General features: G+C 46.6%; 1 protein-coding gene across 1 annotated transcript in view; it reads left to right on the forward strand.

Annotated features, from left to right (window-relative positions):
• Window positions 1-11,321: 11,321 nt before the first annotated feature.
• RFC2 (replication factor C subunit 2) overlaps window positions 11,322-20,350 on the forward strand; it is a 55,039-nt gene continuing 46,010 nt past the window's right edge. Inside the window, exon 1 of the mRNA XM_056560539.1 lies at window positions 11,322-11,562. Within this exon, the coding sequence (XP_056416514.1) occupies window positions 11,462-11,562 (101 nt within the window). The 5' untranslated portion in view covers window positions 11,322-11,461. The remainder of the gene's footprint in view (window positions 11,563-20,350) is intronic.

Below are 20,350 nucleotides of genomic sequence, written 5' to 3' on the forward strand. Positions count from 1 at the left end.
CCCGATTCTGTGCTTGGGTTCGCCTGCTGTATGATAATCCTAGGGCCCGTATCCGCACTAATTTAGATGTTTCTTCACCCTTTCTCTTGGGTCATGGGACGAGGCAGGGGCATGTTCATCAGAAGTTAAAGTCAAACCAGGACTGTTTCTGAACACCTCATCAAGCTGAGACAACCACATCTGTTCATGTTGTTTTAAATTCATATTGGACCTGGATCCTGAGGCTGTGAATAACACAAAATAAATTAATAAACAAAATAACCCAAAATGACACCCCTCTTGTTTGTATCTCATAATATATTGTAGGCGTCTACCATGATCCTCCAATAAATAAAGGCCACTTCTCTAAACAATGTTTAGATGTTTATGATATTTAGAGATTCTCTGGTGTCTGGTATTGTGCCAAGGGACTGGCGCAAGGCGAATGTGGTACCAATCTTCAAGAAGGGCTCTAGGTCTTCGCCAGGCAATTATAGACCGGTAAGTCTAACGTGCATTGCGGGTAAATTGTTTGAAGGACTTATAAGGGATTACATACAGGAATACATAGGGGATAATAGTATTATAAGTGATAGCCAGCATGGGTTTACTAAGGATAGAAGTTGTCAAACCAATCTAATTTGCTTTTATGAAGAGGTGAGTAGAAGCCTTGACAGAGGAATGGCTGTGGATATAGTGTTTCTGGATTTTGCCAAAGCGTTTGATACTGTCCCTCATAGACGTCTGACAGGTAAGTTAAGGGCCTTGGGCTTGGAAACTTTAGTTTGTAACTGGATTGAACACTGGCTCATGGATCGTACCCAGAGAGTGGTGGTCAATGATTCGTACTCTGATTGGTCCCCGGTTATTAGTGGTGTACCCCAAGGTTCAGTACTGGGCCCGCTGCTGTTTAATTTATTTATCAATGATATAGAGGATGGTATTAACAGCTCTGTTTCTATCTTTGCAGATGACACCAAGCTTTGTAGCACGGTACAGTCTATAGAGGATGTGCATAAGTTACAAGATGACTTGGATAGACTAAGTGTCTGGGCATCCACTTGGCAAATGAGGTTCAATGTGGATAAATGTAAAGTTATGCATCTGGGTACTAATAACCTGCATGCGTCGTATGTCTTAGGGGGGATTAAACTGGCAGAGTCACTGGTAAAGAAGGATCTGGGTGTACTTGTAGATCACAGACTACAGAATAGCATGCAATGTCAGGCTGCTGCTTCCAAAGCCGGCAGGATATTGTCATGTATCAAAAGAGGCATGGACTCAAGGGACAGGGACATAATACTCCCCCTTTATAAAGCATTGGTACGGCCTCACCTGGAATATGCTGTTCAGTTTTGGTCGCCTGTTCATAAAAGGGACACTGTGGAGCTGGAAAGGGTGCAGAGACGTGAGACTAAACTAATATGGGGCATGGAACATCTTAGCTATGAGGAGCGATTAAAGGAGTTACAATTGTTTAGTCTTGAGAAGAGACGTTTAAGGGGGGATATGATAAACGTATATAAGTATATAAATGGCCCATACAAAAAATATGGAGAAAAACTGTTCCAGGTTAAACCCCCCCAAAGGACGAGGGGACACTCCCTCCGTCTGGAGAAGAAAAGGTTTAGTCTAAAGGGGCGACACGCCTTCTTTACCGTGAGGACTGTGAATTTATGGAACGGTCTACCTCAGGAACTGGTCACAGCAGGAACAATTAACAGCTTTAAAACAGGGTTAGATACATTCCTGGAACAAAATAACATTAATGCTTATGCAGAATTATAAAACTACATCCCTTTCCCTTATCCCCTTACACCCTTCCCTTCAATTCCCTGGTTGGACTTGATGGACGTATGTCTTTTTTCAACCATACTAACTATGTACTAACTATGTACTAACTATGTACTATGTACTAAGGTGTCCAGTTGTTGAGGTCTCATGTGAGCTCTTCCCCAGTGAGGACATCATCAGGCCTAATACACTCATAGCCAACATCTCTGTGCTCCTGATCAGTCTGACAACCTCCGATGTAAGCTTCTGGTTCTTGTCTTCCGAGAGAAACAGCCTCATGGTAGAAGAATTGATCCTGAATCCCAGAAACTTGCCTAGAGATGTCGGAGTGAGACGAGACTTCAGATAGTTCACCAGAAACCCATGTTCTTCCAGTACTGTGATCGTGATCTGGATATGATGTAGTAGAAGGTCTTTGGAGTGAGCCAGAATCAGCCAGTCATCCAAATACGGAATGATTACTCCCTGCAGTCTCAGATGTGCTGCCAGCCATCAGCCACAGCCACCTTCGTGAACACCCGTGGCGCTGAAGACAGGCCAAATGGGAGGCACATAAATTGGAAATGCCTTACTTGGTGATCCATGAGAAGAGCTACTCTGAGGAATCTCCGGTTAGATTTGAGGATGGGGATGTGAAGATAGGCATCTCTTAAATTGATTGTGGCCATGAGATCGTTCTGTTCCAATGCTGCCACAACTGACTGGATTGATTCCATCTTGAATCTACTTTTGACTATGAAAGAATTCAGGGTTGTAAGATCTATAACCAGCCACCAAGTCCCTTCTTTTTTGGGCACTGCAAAAATTCTGGAGTAGACTTGATTGGAACTGGCTCTAGGGCGACTTTTTGAATGAATTCTGCCAGGAGGAAATTTACCTGAGCGTTTCCTCTGTTGATAAAGAAACTGTCTGGAGAAACAACTCTCAGCTCCAAAGCATAGCCTCTCGAGACTACAGATGTCACCCACAAGCCGGAGGATGATCGAGACCAGACTGAGGAAAATAGAGAGAGTCTGGCACCGACTTTGGGGACTGTGAGGTTGGCGTCAAAAGCCCTTTGATTTGTCTCCCCCTGGAGGAGACTTTTTCTTGAAAGATGTGGTTTGATTGCGAGACTGTCTTTGTGGTCTATGTGCAAAATATCATCTATGTTGAGGAGATGCCCTAAAATGTTTCCTGCCTTAACAAAACCATGGTTTCCCTCTTCGAAGGAAGAGAGCAAAAAATTTTTTTGCCATGGTATCTCCTGACCATTCCTTGAGCCAGAGGGTTCTTCTGTCTGATGAAGAACTAGCCAGAATCTTGGAATTGAACATCAAGTGGGAAATCCGACAGAAAATCTGCAGCAAGTTTCATGTCAGGCAGATCCTTCAAAATCTCCTCCCTCCGAACACCCTCCTGGAGATCTCTCGTAAGGCAAGAAAGCCGCATCCGAAGAGCTCTTCCCACTGGGACCGATGCAAGAGAGGCTTTGCAAGACATGACGGCAGCCGAGTAAACTCTTTTTAATGAACCTTCCGCCCTTCTGTCCACCCGATCTTTTAGGAGCGAGACTTCCTCAGATGGAAACATAGACTTTTTTGAAAGTCTTGCTACAGCCAAATCTACCTTGGGAATGGAATCCCATGCCTCTGAGCTCCCTGGATCCATGTTATATGCGGCTTTAAACCTGGACCCCATGTCCGATTTTTTTCTCTGGCTTGTGCCACTCAGCCTTAATAAGAGGTTGACCTGGAAGTGACCAGCTGCATGAAAATAAAAAAGAGCTTTTTTTTCGGTAAATTCTCCTCCGAAGGATCACCTTCAACCGTTTTTTTTACGGCTTTAACAAGGGAATACATTTTCTCTTTTCTCAATAAATAAAACTCTTCTAGAGCTCCTTTATCCGGCATAACTTAACTGCTGGATGACGCAACTTCATCATCATCCGAGGATGACAGAGCAGAAGAAGAAAATACAGGCAGTGCAGAAGGTTTAGACACCTTAGAGGATATTAATTTAAGTTGATTAGTTACCTATGATAGGATAGACTTAAGATTAGACCTAAACCAACCAAACAACTCCCTTGCTCCCGTCTGGAACGCCGTGGCTGGAGGTGCTGCAGAGGAACAGGAACTGCACACGTCCAAACAGTATTCGTCTGGAAAGGGCTGATTACATTGCAGACATAGCTTATGTTCCTTTCTTCTCCTTTTTCTGGCAGAATGTTCACTTGAACCCCAACACACAAACACAACAGGCTATAAGCAAGACTGCAGTAGCATAAATGGCATATTATGGGAATAAACAGACCTTCTCTAAAAAAGTCAGTGGCACCAGGAATCATTAAAGGGGTATTCCAGGATTTTTTTTTATTTGACAATGCTTCAGGGGCTGTAAAGTTAGTGTAGTTCATAATATAGTGTCTGTACCTGTATGTGACGGTTTTCTCCCAATTCTTATGTGATTTTCACCTCAATATTTATTTTTAACAGCATACGAAATGACTGTTGTCGAAGATTTTTCCTAGGTTGCAATGCGACCGAGACCTGACTCACTAGACAGCTGATGACACGGAGCCTGTCTGCTTCAATGGGTGGAGCGATCGCTTGGTGGGAGAGAGATCAATCTGCAACTAATGCAACAGCTGTAGGCACCCTGATTGAAAACCACAGGTATTTTGAATGTAGGAAGCTCATTTTTGTTTCAATGGGTGGGGTGGCTGATGTGTGGGAGGGAGGAAAATGGAATTATGGGATTTGTAGTAAAAAAAAAGAAAAATCAAACAGGAAATACCAGTTCACAAAAAGCTAGCCACAGTGTTATGGTAATCTCACAACATAGCCATTTAGCCCCAAGACAAGCACAGACCCTTCCTAAGTGTGTCCATTACTGTCTGCCAGGTACATACTAAAATCACCTTATGGTGGATAACCCCTTTAAACTATGCAGTATATTTAGCAGGCAAAGATTAACCTCAGTGCAACCCATAAATACAGGAGAGGAACCATGTCCTAATATATCAAAACAAATGCACAGAAACAATGTTTTTTTAAACTGGCATAAAAAAAAAAAATAGCTAGCATAAGCAGAAGACATATCCTCTGCATGATGCATACAGATCCACATACCTGATGACTGGCAAGGCTGCGCACCCGGCAAGTGCTGGGATGAAATGTGCTGAACGCACAAATTAAATACCTCCTCCGGTGTTGCTCTCTCCAGCCAGCGTTACTTCAAATATGCGCATCTAGCACAAACCGGAAGTTCACGCCTTGCCCCAGAAGTTGAATCACTGTGCTTGTGCATCGCGCTCACCACCGGGAACAGATGCCGGGGAGCCGGTAAGGCAGACGATAGTTTAGTAGAGAACAGGTCCCGATACTAGACCTGTCCCTAATACTTACCTGCTGCTGCCTTCATTCATGCGCTTCCCAGAACTCTGGGAAGAGACATGAACCGGAGGGGTACAGGAAACCTGCTGATCCCACAGGCAGAGCCAGACCCATAGCAAATAAAGTCTTTAAAGCAATAGGATGGTTAATCTGTAAACCACAGTATGCCCACAAGTCACAAACCGTCCGTGGGACAGAAGAAAAAAACACAGTGGCCCTTATTTACTAAGAGTGGAGTGTAGCTTTCTTTGTGGGTTTTAATTCCCTACAATTTATTTTCCACAGTATTTACTAAGGTTTTCCTACATTTTCCACTTTTTAAAAAAATGCTCTGATCTGTAGGGTTTTCCTCAGCTCAAATCCACCACATTTTCTGTGGAAACCCTAGTAAATATGTTGTTTTTTTGTGAAAATATCGGGAACACGCCCCTTTTTGGCGGCCACGCCCCCTTTCCCCGCTGGCCATGCCCCTTTTTCAGTTTTTCATAGCAAAATGGAGAGTTAATTCTGGCGCAAAATCTGGCGCAGACAGAATTTCTGGCGCAATGCAACAAAACATGTCTGGTTTGCAATAGTAAATGAGGGCCAGTGTGTTTGTGGTTTTGTGGAGATTTATACCACAGAGGAAGGTCTGGTATCCAGGTGTTCCTGATAGTAATTGATTGATTAATTATTCTTAGTCTCATTCTTCTGTCCAGTAGGAAAAGGAAATATGTTAACCCTTTATGTGTTGCCGAGGGACGAAGTGGAATACATTTTTTATTATATGCCTCCCTTTGACAAAGAAAAAAAAAAACAACAAAAAAAAAAACAGCCTGAATATATTCACCTCCCCTGATCCTGTGCTGCTGTTAAGTTTTCCAAACCCCAATGTGGTCTTATTCTTCCTCAATGACATTTCATGCAAGCAGGAAATACCCACTCATTTAAGTGATTGGGCATGATACATCATCGGAAGGATAAAGAGGACCACAGTGGGGACTTGAAGTGGGGAAGGCGAATATATAGGCTTTCTTATTGTCAGTGCGCAGGGAGGCATAACACAAAAAAATATTTATTTTCCCTGAAAGGGACTTTAAAATGTAACATCCAAATAGCATAAAAGTCTTTAGTATAAAAGTCTTTAGCATAAAAGTCTTAAGATCTTTAGTCTCAATAAGCCATTGACTTTAAAGGGGTACTCCACTGCCTCAGCGTTCAGAACATTTTGTTCCGAACGCTGAGTGCGGGCACCGGGGCTCGTGACGTCATGGCCATGCCCCTTGTGACATCACACCAGCCCACCCCCCCAATGCAAGTCTATGGGAGGGGGCGTGGCGGCTGGCATGCCCCCTCCCATAGACTTGCATTGAGGGGGCATGGTGTGACATCACAAGGGGCGTGGTAGTGACGTCACAAGCCCCTGCGCCCGCACTCCGCATTCAGAACATACCCCTTTAAGCCCAGAAAGGAGAAATTCTTTAGGGATCCTGATGCTGGTATTCCAGACTAGCTGAGAAGAGACCCATCTGGTCAGACATTCTTAGGGTAAAGCAACTGGATCCTGGTTACCAAAGCAAGAGCTCCACTGAAGCATCTCCTCCAATTATCGTGGACAGGACTTTGGCAGTCTGGAGCCTTCTGGGCCATGGTAAATAGCGGTGGACCATTGATTGACAGGGCCGCTTCTGCCATGAGGCGAGTTGAATGACTTGTCTCAGGCGCTACAACCTGGCGTCAAAGGGGGTTACACACCTGCCCTGGATTCCTGGTTGAGTACTGCTCTAAACTACTAACTGTGCCATGATACTGATGTACTCTATTGGTCTCTTGTAAGCCGCAGGCCTAAAGAGAAAGCCTGTGGCCTACAAGAGGCCAAGAGTGCACTACGGCTTCACGGTGCAATCAGCGTAATGACATAATTATGCAGTGCATTTTTCGGTAAAAATAACACCTTATCTTTATTCTGTAGGTCCATACGGTTAAAATGACGTCACGCCCCCTCCGATAGGCTTTCATTGAGGGGTGGAGCGTAACGTCACACGTGGGGCGGAGGCGTGACGTCACATGCCGCCTGCCCCGTGGTCGCCAGTAATCAGACCCTGAGCGAACATGCTCCGGGGACTGATTTTAACTGGGGTGCTGCGTGCAAGATCATGGGGGTCCCCAGCGGCGGGACCCCCGCAATCAGGCATCTTATCCCTATCCTTTGGATCACTTTCATGGATCAGCAAGATAGGTGCTCGATTGCTGAAGCCTGTAGCACAGGCTTGGAGCAATCAAACCCAGATCGGACGCGACGGAGCAAGGTAAGGGGGTCTCCGCTTGCGTCCTAGCTGATCGGGACATCGCGATTTTATCGCTATGTCCCGATCAGCCCGACTGAGCTGCCGGGAAGCGTTTACTTTCACTTTCAGACGCGGCGGTCAACTTTGATCGCCGTGTCTGAAGGGTTAATAGCGTGCTGCACAACGATCGGTGCCACGCGCTGTTAGCCCAGGGTCCCGGCTATGAATAGCAGCTGGGACTGACCTGGTGTGATGCGGGGTCACGGCGCGACCCCGGTTTAAACACCGGGACCGGGCTCAGGGTGTACAGGTATGCCCTGAGTCCTTAAGAGGTTAAGGAAGCAGAGCATATCTGTACGCCCTGCGCTCGGTCCCGGCTGCTATTGATAGCCGGGACCCTGGGCTAATAGTACGCGGCACAGATCGTTGTGCCGCACGCTATTAACCCTTCAGACGCGGCGACCAAAGTTGATCGCCGCTACAAAAATTTAAGTAAAAGCTTCCCGGCAGCTCAGTCGGGCTGATCGGGACTATCATGATAAAATCACAATGTCCCGATCAGCTAGGACCTTGCTCCGTCGCGTCCAATCGGCGTTTGATTGCTCCAAGCCTGAGCTACAGCTTGAGCAATCAACCCCCTATTATGCTGATCCATGCAAAGTTATGGCTTTGCAGGGATCAGGATAAAAGATCAGTGTGTGCAGTGTTATAGCCCCCTATGGGAGCTATACCACTGCAAAAAAAAAAGTGAAAAAAAAAGTTAATAAAGGTCATTTAACCCCTTCCCTAAAAAAACTGTGTGAATAAAAATAAACATATATGGTATTGCCGCATGCGTAAATGTCCTAACTATAAAAATATATTGTTAATTAAACCGCACGGTCAATGGTGTACCCGCAAAGAAAGTCCAAAATAGTGTATTTTTGGGCACTTTTTATATCATAAGAAAAATGAATAACAAGCGATCAAAAAGTCCGATAAATGCAAAAATTGTACTGATAAAAACTTCAGAACACGGCCCATACTTGGAAAAATAAAAAGGTTATAAGAGTCAGAAGATGACAATTTTAAACGTATACATTTTCCTGCATGTAGTTATGATTTTTTTCAGAAGTACGACAAAATCAAACCTATATAAGTAGGGTATCAATTTAACCGTAAAATTTAAGCCCACAAAATTTACAAAATGACATTTTTTCTTCAATTTTGTCGCACAATGAATTTTTTTTCCGTTTTGCCGTGGATTTTTTGGTAAAATGACTAATGTCACTGCAAAGAAGAATTGGTGGCGCAAAAAATAAGCCATCATATGGAATTTTAGGTGCAAAATTGAAAGTGTTATGATTTTTAGAAGGTGATGAGGAAAAAATTTAAATAAGGGATTAAGGAAGAGAGGAGGGTGGATTACCTATTAGGGTATGTTCACACTGAGGAATTGGGGTGGAAATCACGCTGAAGATTTCCACCCCAAAATAAAAAAAAATTCCGCTCAGAATTAGCAGCGATTTTGCACAGAATTCCGCGCGGAAATGCAGGTTTCATGCGGAGGAGGAGAAGAGGTTCATAAATATTTCTTTTTTTTTCCATGCGGAAATTCCGCGCGGAAATGCTTCTGACTGAAAAAAAATATATAACATTGATCTCCGCCTGAAAGAAAGAATATGTTCTTTCTTCAAGCGGAACATACTTTTTGCTTGAGGAAATTCCTCAGTGTGAACTGAGGGGCAGAAATTCTGCACAGCTCTATGGGGATTTTCACTGCTGAATGAATTGGAGAGGAAAAAGCAAGCAGAATTACCTGTGTAAGTTCCTCTCCAATTCCTCAGTGTGAGGGGGATGGGGGTCTTCCTATCTTCCTAATGGGGGTATGCCTATCTACAAACTGGGAGGAGGTCTCTCTATCAGCCTAATTGGGGGAGAGGGGTCTGCCTATCTACTTACTTACTAATGAGGAGAGTCTGTCTAATGAGGGGGTGGTCTGCATACCTTATGGGGGTGAGATGTTTGAAAAAGGCAGCAAAAATTAGGGGAGGGGGGACCCTACCTACCTAAGGTGTGACAAAAATGTGCAAAAGTGGCGCAACTAAAGAGAAGGGAAGACCTACCTAATTGCGGGGACTATTAGCGCAAAGGGGCCATTAATGGGGGCTTCATCTCTCTGGCTACCTGTATGGTGTATGGGGGGGGGGGGGGGGCGGGAGTCTATTTGCATCCTACTATGTGGGGGCTATAACTTTTATTTAGCAAGCACAAAAGAAGGTACTATTACTGTAGGAACACCAAGGGATACATGTTTACTATTTTGGGCTCTATATATGGGAATTGGCATAAAAGTGCCATGGGTGCTAGAAAAGTGAGTAGTTTAAGATGTTTGTCATGCCTGGAAGAAGTCATCCTGGTGTTCTAGGCTGGCAACAAAGAGTGAAAGACTGTGACATCACTGCATGTATCTTCACTGTCATGACATATTCATGCTGCATTCCTCTTCCCTGTATTGCAGAACTACAAGTCCCAGAATGCCTTGACAATGGCAGACTTTTAAGGCTGGGATTTGTAGTTTTTCTTAGAGCCTGTTTTTCTTAGAGCCTGTGTCCACACGTTGCTACTTCAGGGTCCAGAACCAATTGCATGAGAGAACAGTGTGCTACCCCTCACATTCGGAGTATTCAATGGGAAATGTTCTTGGTGTATACTCCACATTAGTCAGTAGGGTATAGTGTGCTAAGTGTATGCCAAGAGTGTCATTTGGGTGCATGTCTACTCAGTAAACATTGGGGTTATCCTGCAAGAAATTGGAAAAGAGCATAATATATATATATAATGTATGGGATACTCATTGATAGGACACACAATGCCATGTGTAAATGCAATATGTTTTGTATATACAGCATTGTGTCCAGCATTTTCCAATGGTTTCCCTAACCTGCGCCTATCCAGCAGCTGCAAAACTACAACTCCCATCATGCCCTGACAGCAATATGCTGTGTCTACAGCAGTGTTTTCCAAGTATTGTGTCTCCAGCTGTTGCAAAACTACAACTCCCATCATGCCCTGAGAGCAATATGCTGTGTCTACAGCAGTGTATTCCAAGTATTGTGTCTCCAGCTGTTTCAAAACTACAACTCCCATCATGCCGACAGCAATATGCTGCGTCTACAGCAGTGTTTTCCAAGTATTGTGTCTCCAGCTGTTGCAAAACTACAACTCCATCATGCCCTGACAGCAACATGCTGCGTCTACAGCAGTGTATTCCAAATAGTGTGTCTCCAGCTGTTACAAAATTACAACTCCCATCATGCCCTGACAGCAACATGCTGCATCTACAGCAGTGTTTTCCAAGTATGGCGTCTCCAGCTGTTGCAAAACTACAACTCCCATCATGCCCTGACAGCAACATGCTGCGTCTACAGCAGTGTTTTCCAAGCAGTGTCTCCAGCTGTTGCAAAACTACAACTCTCAGCATGCCCTGACACCGGGCTGTGTCTACAGAAGTGTTTTCCAACAGTGTGTCCCCAGCTGTTGCAAAACAACTCCCATCATGCCCTGACAGCTGTGTCTACAGCAGAGTTTTGAGCAGCAGGACACACTGTTTGGGAAAAACTGGTCTAGAGCATTGTTTCCCAACCAGAGTGCCTTCAGCTGTTGCAAAACTACAAATCCCAGCATGCCCAGACAGCCTTCGGCGGTCTGGGCATGCTGGGATTTGTAGTTTTGCAACAGCTGAAGGCACCCTGGTTGGGAAACACAGGTCTAGAGTATCTCCTACCATGTTAGGTGAAGGAATGGACGCTAGAGGGTGTGCTAGAGCACTAAGCGTCCTTCCATAGTACAGTACGATCTACATACAATGCTGCAGTCTGAAAGATATTTTATATTTTTTCACATTTTCCAGAATTTCTCATCCACACGACTTTCTAGTCAGTGCCTCAGCGCTCGTATATTCGTTCCCGCCGCCTTTCGGTCTCACCCGCAGTGCGCAGACTCAGTGTAGAGGCGCGCTCTGGTGACGTCAGATGACAGCGCGGGCACGGCTGGCGGGAAATAAACATGGAAGTGGAGATGGAAGACGTGCAGCAGGGAAGCAAGGGGCCGCAGCAGCAGCCGGTGCCCGGGGGGAAGGGGCCTGCCGGGACTTATGAGCTGCCCTGGTGAGTGTGCATCCTTTCAGGGCATGGTCCCCTGAGTAACAATTCCGCTCGCTTTTATATCCTCGCTCCTTTTGCATAAAACATCATCTCTCTTCGACACCGCTGGTTTTACAAGTTATAGTACACTAGATGTTTCCAGGCAATAAAGGCATAAAATCAGCATCAAAATCTGAACTGACTCCAGATGTGGATTCCATGTGTGTTTTTAGGCAGACTTTCCCACCTCAGTTTGTATAGAAGCCCTTACTGTTCTGTCCCATCTCCAGATCAGGATTTCCTCTCTGAGGCTGTACTATGGGGACAACTGCTGCAGTCAGTTTGTGGAGTCACTACGTTCCCCCGTTGCGCCGCTATCAGTGTTACGGTCCCCCGTTGCGCCGCTATCAGTGTTACGGTCCCCCGTTGCGCCGCTATCAGTGTTACGGTCCCCCGTTGCGCCGCTATCAGTGTTACGGTCCCCCGTTGCGCCGCTATCAGTGTTACGGTCCCCCGTTGCGCCGCTATCAGTGTTACGGTCCCCCGTTGCGCCGCTATCAGTGTTACGGTCCCCCGTTGCGCCGCTATCAGTGTTACGGTCCCCCGTTGCGCCGCTATCAGTGTTACGGTCCCCCGTTGCGCCGCTATCAGTGTTACGGTCCCCCGTTGCGCCGCTATCAGTGTCACGTTCCCGTCTCCTGCTTCCTGCGGGACGGGGAGTCACACTGCACTCAGCGTATCACCGGCTGCAGCGGGACATTGCTGCGGCGGGTGATGCCCTAAGTGCAGTGTGACTCCACGTCCCGCAGGAAGCAGATGATAAACGGGACACAGATATTGGCGGAATGTAGGAAGGCAAGTAAAGTTTGTGTTTTGGCCCGGGCATAGAGGGTTAACTAACCCCTTAAGGATGCAGCCCTTTTTCGCCTTAAGGACTGAGCCCTTTTTCGCAATTCTGACCACTGTCGCTTTACGATTGAATAACTCGAAACGCTTTTACTGAATATTCTGATTCTGAGAGTTTTTTCGTGACATATTCTACTTTATTTTGGTGGTAAATTTTTGGCGTTACTTGCATCCTTTTTTGGTGAAAAATCCAAAAATCTCATGAAAATTTTGCATTTTTCTAAATTTGAAGCTCTCTGCTTCTAAGGAAAATGGATATTCCCAATAAATGTTATTTTTATTCACAAATACAATATGTCCACTTTATGTTGGCATCATAAAATGAACATATTTTTGCTTTTTGAAAAAATTAGAGGGCTTCAGAGTAGAGCAGCAATTTTCAAAAATTTCATGAAAATTGCTAAATCTGAAGGGACAGATGTTACAGAACTACAACTCCCAGCATGCCTGGACAGTCTAGGCATGCTGAGAGTTGTAGTTTGGCAACATCTGGAGGGCTACCGTTTGGGGAAACTGTGACCCTCCAGATGTTGCAAAATTACAGCTCCCAGCATGCCCAGACAGCCTATTGATGTCTGGGCATGCTGGGAGTTGCAGTTTGGCCTTCCTAGTGGTTGCCACGGTAAAGATCACTTTACTTTCACTGCTCTGAGCCCCCCAGCTGGTGTGAGGGGATCTCACCTCACAGCTCCTCCCCTTAGCTCTCCGAAGCTAGAGCGGGTAGGAGCGAGGGCAGAGCCCGAGGTCACATGTCTGCAGGAGATGATTAGCACATAAACTGGAGAAGCAGAACACCCCCCCCCCCCCCCCAGTAACACAGCGTTGTTCAGTGGTTTCCAATCAAAAGACTCCGTGTATAAGTCCCTATGAAGACTGAAAAATAGCGATTAAAATATTTTAAGAAGTGTATATATGTGAATAAGCCCCTTTCCTAATAAAAGTTCAGATAATAAATGGTTCTGATAAAAACTACAGATCACGGCACATAAGATTACCCTCATCCCTGTATATGGAGACATTGAAGTTATAGGGGTCAGATGGGGGGGGGGGGGGGCGGCGGTACAATTTTCTGGGCTTGCCTCGGGTGTAAAAGGAGCTAGCTACAGCTCTCCCGCCGCTAATAGCCTGACATGCTGCGATCGCCATGGCCGCTATTAAACCATTAGATCACCGCTGTTAAAGTTGACAGCAGTGTCTAAAGGGATCTTATATCCATCCCTGGTGGTTTAGTGGGGGGGATCGTACTATTTTGGTTGAAATTATTTTATCTACTAGGACAAGTGGATTTTCTTGAGGGACAAGTGGATTGTGTTCCGCTTTAGTCCCTTGGAAAGTAGTTTATTTTTAATTTCCACACCCCTGTGATGGCACCCCTCTGTGCTCGTGCTTGCTCTCTTTCTCCTGTCTGATGGCCAGTGGCGTTGCTAGGGTTGGTGTCACCTGGTGCGGTAGAAAATGGTGTCATCCCAACATGCTGGGAGTTGTAGTTTTGCAACAGCTGGAGGCACCCTGGTTGGGAAACACTGACATAGATAGATAGGGAATATATATAGACCAGGGGTACTCACCTATTTTTAGTGAGGGTCCGCTTATCCAGGTCTGCCATCCGGTAAAGGTCCAAGCTGTATGCTAAGGCTTGGTGCACACCTAGCGGCCTCAGTGCCATGAAGGCAATAGCAAACTAACAACTGAAGTGTGGAGGATGTATGACCTGAATACTGCTGCACACTGTAACCTCTGACTATAATACTGCCACACACTGTACCCACTGAATGTAATATTGCCACACACTGTACCCACTGAATGTAATACTGCCACACACTGTACCCACTGAATGTAATACTGCCACACACTGTACCCACTGAATGTAATACTGCCACACACTGTACCCACTGAATGTAATACTGCCACACACTGTACCCACTGAATGTAATACTGCCACACACTGTACCCACTGAATGTAATACTGCCACACACTGTACCCACTGAATGTAATACTGCCACACACTGTACCCACTGAATGTAATAATGCCACACACTGTACCCACTGAATATAATACTGCCACACACTGTACCCACTGAATATAATACTGCCACACACTGTGCCCCTGGTATATTACCGCTACCCACTGTGCCCCTTAAAATAATTTTGCCGCACACTGGGCCCCTGTTATATTACTTGCAGATGCTATGCTCTAACGCTGACAAATTGTACCTCTGTGTCTCTTAAAACAATAAAATGAAGCCACTATGGCCACAGAATTAATGATGCCACTGTGGCCCGATATGAACTTTGCCACTATCTCTCCATCTGTTGTAAACTACAACTCCCATCATGCACAGACAAAAGGTCATGATGGTAGCTGTAGTTCTACAATAACTGGAGAGTCACAGATGGGGGAACACAAATTTTTACCTGAGAGCTTAGGCTCGTCGTCCCAGGTCCTGCACTGCTCCGCTGCTCTGGCCTCTTCTAGTCAGGCCTGGCCAGAGCAGATGATGCAGGCAGCTAATTGTGCTGCCTGCATCATAGGAGAAGCACCGGGCAGAGACACAGCACTCCCTCACTCCAAGCCGCGGCTATTCATTTGTATTGGCGTCTTAAAGACACCGCTACAAATGAATAAGGGGAGATAAAGCGGATGGTCCGAATGACTGGCGGGCGCAGTCCGGATCTGGACCGTGGTCTGCCAGTTGAGTACCCCTGATATAGGACATAGATCAATGTTTCCTAACCAGGGTGACTCCAGCTGTTGCAAAACTACAAAACTTAGCATGCTGGGAGTTGTAGTTTTGAACAGCTGGAGGCACCCTGTTAAGGAAACACTGATCTATGCCCTATCTCAGTGTTTCCCAACCAGAGTGCCTCCAGCTGTTACAAAACTACACCCCCCAGCATGCATGGACAGCATTGTAGCTTTGCTTTGGAGACACCTTGGTTAGGAAACACTTATTTAGGTCAGTGCTTCCCAACCCTCCAGCTGTTGCAAAACTACAACTCCCAGCATGCTAGGAGTTGTAGTTTTGCAACAGCTGGGGGCACCCCTGGTGAGAAAGGGGTGGGGGGGGGGGGGGGGGGAGGGATGATGCTGGAAAAGGGTGGGCATGGATGGTGGGGGGTAGTTTACCTTACCTGCCTTAGAACACTGCTGGACTTCTGTATCCTCCAGGCACTTACTGCTTGCTGGGGTCATGTGATGTTTTGGTGTCACATGACCCAAGCAGAGCAATAGAAAGCTGCCAATCAGGTGGAAGAGAAGCCGAGTAAGTGCCCGATAACTCCACAGACTCGCTGTGTGCACTGCAGACTGAGTATACAAATATCGCTTGTGACAGAGATGAACGCTGGGTGACAGGGATGAACCCGGTGCGGCCCGCACCCACCTAACAACGCCACTGCTGATGGCACCCCCCTGTGCTCGCTCTCACTCTTTCTCCTGTCTGATGGCACCCCCCTGTGCTTGCTCTCACTCTTTCTCCTGTCTGATGGCACCCCTCTGTGCTCGCTCTCACTCTTTCTCCTGTCTGATGGCACCCCTCTGTGCTCGCTCTCACTCTTTCTCCTGTCTGATGGCACCCCTCTGTGCTCGCTCTCACTCTTTCTCCTGTCTGATGGCACCCCTCTGTGCTCGCTCTCACTCTTTCTCCTGTCTGATGGCACCCCTCTGTGCTCGCTCTCACTCTTTCTCCTGTCTGATGGCACCCCTCTGTGCTCGCTCTCACTCTTTCTCCTGTCTGATGGCACCCCTCTGTGCTCGCTCTCACTCTTTCTCCTGTCTGATGGCACCCCTCTGTGCTCGCTCTCACTCTTTCTCCTGTCTGATGGCACCCCTCTGTGCTCGCTCTCACTCTTTCTCCTGTCTGATGGCACCCCTCTGTGCTCGCTCTCACTCTTTCTCCTGTCTGATGGCACCCCTCTGTGCTCGCTCTCACTCTTTCTCCTGTCTGATGGCACCCCTCTGTGCTCGCTCTCACTCTTTCTCCTGTCTGATGGCACCCCTCTGTGCTCGCTCTCACTCTTTCTCCTGTCTGATGGCACCCCTCTGTGCTCGCTCTCACTCTTTCTCCTGTCTGATGGCACCCCTCTGTGCTCGCGCTCTCTTTCTCCTGTCTGATGGCACCCCTCTGTGCTCGCGCTCTCTCTTTCTCCTGTCTGATGGCACCCCTCTGTGCTCGCTCTCACTCTTTCTCCTGTCTGATGGCACCCCTCTGTGCTCGCTCTCACTCTTTCTCCTGTCTGATGGCACCCCTCTGTGCTCGCTCTCACTCTTTCTCCTGTCTGATGGCACCCCTCTGTGCTCGCTCTCACTCTTTCTCCTGTCTGATGGCACCCCTCTGTGCTCGCGCTCTCTTTCTCCTGTCTGATGGCACCCCTCTGTGCTCGCGCTCTCTCTTTCTCCTGTCTGATGGCACCCCTCTGTGCTCGCTCTCACTCTTTCTCCTGTCTGATGGCACCCCTCTGTGCTCGCTCTCACTCTTTCTCCTGTCTGATGGCACCCCTCTGTGCTCGCGCTCTCTTTCTCCTGTCTGATGGCACCCCTCTGTGCTCGCGCTCTCTCTTTCTCCTGTCTGATGGCACCCCTCTGTGCTCGCTCTCTCCTGTCCTATCAGACAGTGCCCAATTAAGCCTTCACTATGGGCGTAAAGTCCTTGTGATCATTGCAAAAAGTTTTACAAGACCTGAGTGTTGTACTGTCTCTTATAAGACCCTGTTGACTATAGTGAGGGTTCAGTGGTGTGTTGCTGGTGTATAAATGTCCCCAGACTTTGGCATGTCTATGGGCATCAGATTGGGCAGGATGTCTCACTACCTGTTCAGTGTCCACATTTTTGGTGAAAGTTGTCATTGAAGTGGAGCATCTAGGACAGTGTTTTCCAAACAGTGTGTCTCCAGCTGTTGTGAAACTACAAATCCCAGCATACCTAGACAGCCAACTGATGGCACTCGTCTGTGCTCTCTCTCCTGTCTGATGGCACTCGTCTGTGCTCTCTCTCCTGTCTGATGGCACTCGTCTGTGCTCTCTCTCCTGTCTGATGGCACTCGTCTGTGCTCTCTCTCCTGTCTGATGGCACTCGTCTGTGCGCTCTCTCCTGTCTGATGGCACTCGTCTGTGCGCTCTCTCTCTCTCCTGTCTGATGGCACCCGTCTGTGCTCTCTCTCCTGTCTGATGGCACCCGTCTGTGCTCTCTCTCCTGTCTGATGGCACCCGTCTGTGCTCTCTCTCCTGTCTGATGGCACCCGTCTGTGCTCTCTCTCCTGTCTGATGGCACCCGTCTGTGCTCTCTCTCCTGTCTGATGGCACCCGTCTGTGCTCTCTCTCCTGTCTGATGGCACCCGTCTGTGCTCTCTCGCTCTCATGTCAGACAGTGCCCATTTAAGCCTTTCCTATGGGCGTAAAGTCCTTGTGATCATTGCAAAAAGCTTTAAAAGACCTGAGTCTTGTACTGTCTCTTATAAGACCCTGTTGACTATAGTGAGGGTTCCATGGTGTGTTGCTGGTGTATAAATGTCCCCAGACTTTGGCATCAGCTTGGACAGGATGTCTCACTACTCAGTGTCCACAGTTTTGGTGAAAGTTGTCATTGAAGTGGAGCATCTAGGACAGTGTTTTTCAAACAGTGTGTCTCCAGCTGTTGTGAAACTACAAATCCCAGCATACCTAGACAGCCAACTGCATTAAAATTCTACAGAAATGTATTGTCCATTCACTTCAATGCAATTCCTGTAGTGGAAATTCTGCTGTGTGAATGGGACTGCAGGATCCCATTGAAGTGTTTTGGCTATAAATTCATGCTAAATTTTTATGTGGAATTCCATGCAGAAATTCTGTCATGTGAAGATAGCCTAATATAACAGGTGCTTCTGCATAAGTAAGCTTGCTTTTTTAGGGTATGTTGACACTTAGAAATTAGAGTGGAATTGAAAAAGAATGATTTCGGTCAGGAAAATCTTTATATTTGCCATTTTCTTCTGCAAAGTTAACGCAGAAATCTGCATGAAAATCATCTCGTCAGGATATAAATCCAATTAACGTCCCTGGGCTTTTAGCCACGGATTCCGCTTGAAGAATGAACATGTTCAATCCTCAGGCGGAATAGAATTCACTGTCGGATTTCCACTGGATCGTCCATTTACCCCTTAACCCCTTAAGGACTCAGCCCATTTTGGCCTTAAGGACTCAGACAATTTAATTTTTACGTTTTCATTTTTTCCTCCTCGCCTTCTAAAAATCATAACTCTTTTATATTTTCATCCACAGACTAGTATGAGGGCTTGTTTTTTGCACGACCAGTTGTCCTTTGTAATGACATCACTCATTATATCATAAAATGTATGGCGCAACCAAAAAACACTATTTTTGTGGGGAAATTAAAACGAAAAACGCAATTTTGCTAATTTTGTAAGGTTTTGTTTTCACGCCGTACAATTTATGGTAAAAGTGACATGTGTTCTTTATTCTGAGGGTCAATACGATTAAAATGATACCCATTATTATATACTTTTATATTATTGTTGCGCTTAAAAAAAATCACAAACTTTTTAACCAAATTAGTACGTTTATAATCCCTTTATTTTGATGACCTATAACTTTTTTATTTTTCCGTATAAGCGGCGGTATGGGGGCTCATTTTTTGCGCCATGATCTGTACTTTTTTTTGATACCACATTTGCATATAAAAAACTTTTAATACATTTTTTATAATTTTTTTTTTTAATAAAATTTATTAAAAAAGTAGGAATTTTGGACTTTTTTTATTTTCGTTCACGCCGTTCACCGTACGGGATCATTAACATTTTATTTTAATAGTTCGGACATTTACGCACGCGGCGATACCAAATATGTCTATAAAAAATGTTTTTTACGCTTTTTGGGGGTAAAATAGGAAAAAAACGGACGTTTTACTTTTTTATTGGGGGAGGGGATTTTTCACTTTTTTTTAACTTTTACTTTAACATTTTTTTACATTTTACATTACATAGGGGACTATTCATAGCAATACCATGATTGCTAATACTGATCTGTTCTATGTATAGGACATAGAACAGATCAGTATTATCGGTCATCTCCTGCTCTGGTCTGCTCGATCACAGACCAGAGCAGGAGACGCCGGGAGCCGCACGGAGGAAGGAGAGGGGACCTCCGTGCGGCGTTATGAATGATCGGATCCCCGCAGCAGCACTGCGGGCGATCCGATCGTTCATTTAAATCGCGAACCGCCGCAGATGCCGGGATCTGTATTGATCCCGGCACCTGAGGGGTTAATGGCGGACGCCCGCGAGATCGCGGGCGACGGCCATTGCCGGCGGGTCCCTGGCTGCGATTAGCAGCCGGGATCAGCCGCGCATGACACGGGCATCGCTCCGATGCCCGCGGTTATGCTTAGGACGTAAATGTACGTCCTGGTGCGTTAAGTACCACCTCACCAGGACGTACATTTACGTCCTGCGTCCTTAAGGGGTTAAAGGAGTAGTCCAGTGGTGATTCAGTGGTGAGCAACTTATCCCCTATCCTAAGGATAGGGGATAAGTTGCAGATCGCGGGGGGTCCGACCGCTGGGGCCCCCTGCGATCTCCTGTACGGAGCCCCGACAGCCCGCTGGAAGGGGGCGTGTCGACCTCCGCACGAGGCGGCGGCCGACACGCCCCCTCAATACAACTCTATGGCAGAGCCGAAGCGCTGCCTTCGGCAATCTCCGGCTCTGCCATAGAGATGTATTGAGGGGGCGTGTCGGCCGCCGCCTCGTGCGGGGGTCGACACCCGCAATCTTGGCGGAGAGCCGGGGCCACGTACAGAGAGATCGCAGGGGGCCCCAGCGGTCGGGCCCCCCGCGATCTCAAACTTATCCCCTATCCTTAGGATAGGGGATAAGTTTTTCACCACTGGACTACCCCTTTAAGGACGCA

The sequence above is a fragment of the Hyla sarda genome, chromosome 2 (assembly GCF_029499605.1).
Source record: "Hyla sarda isolate aHylSar1 chromosome 2, aHylSar1.hap1, whole genome shotgun sequence".
Taxonomy (NCBI): Eukaryota; Metazoa; Chordata; class Amphibia; order Anura; family Hylidae; genus Hyla; species Hyla sarda.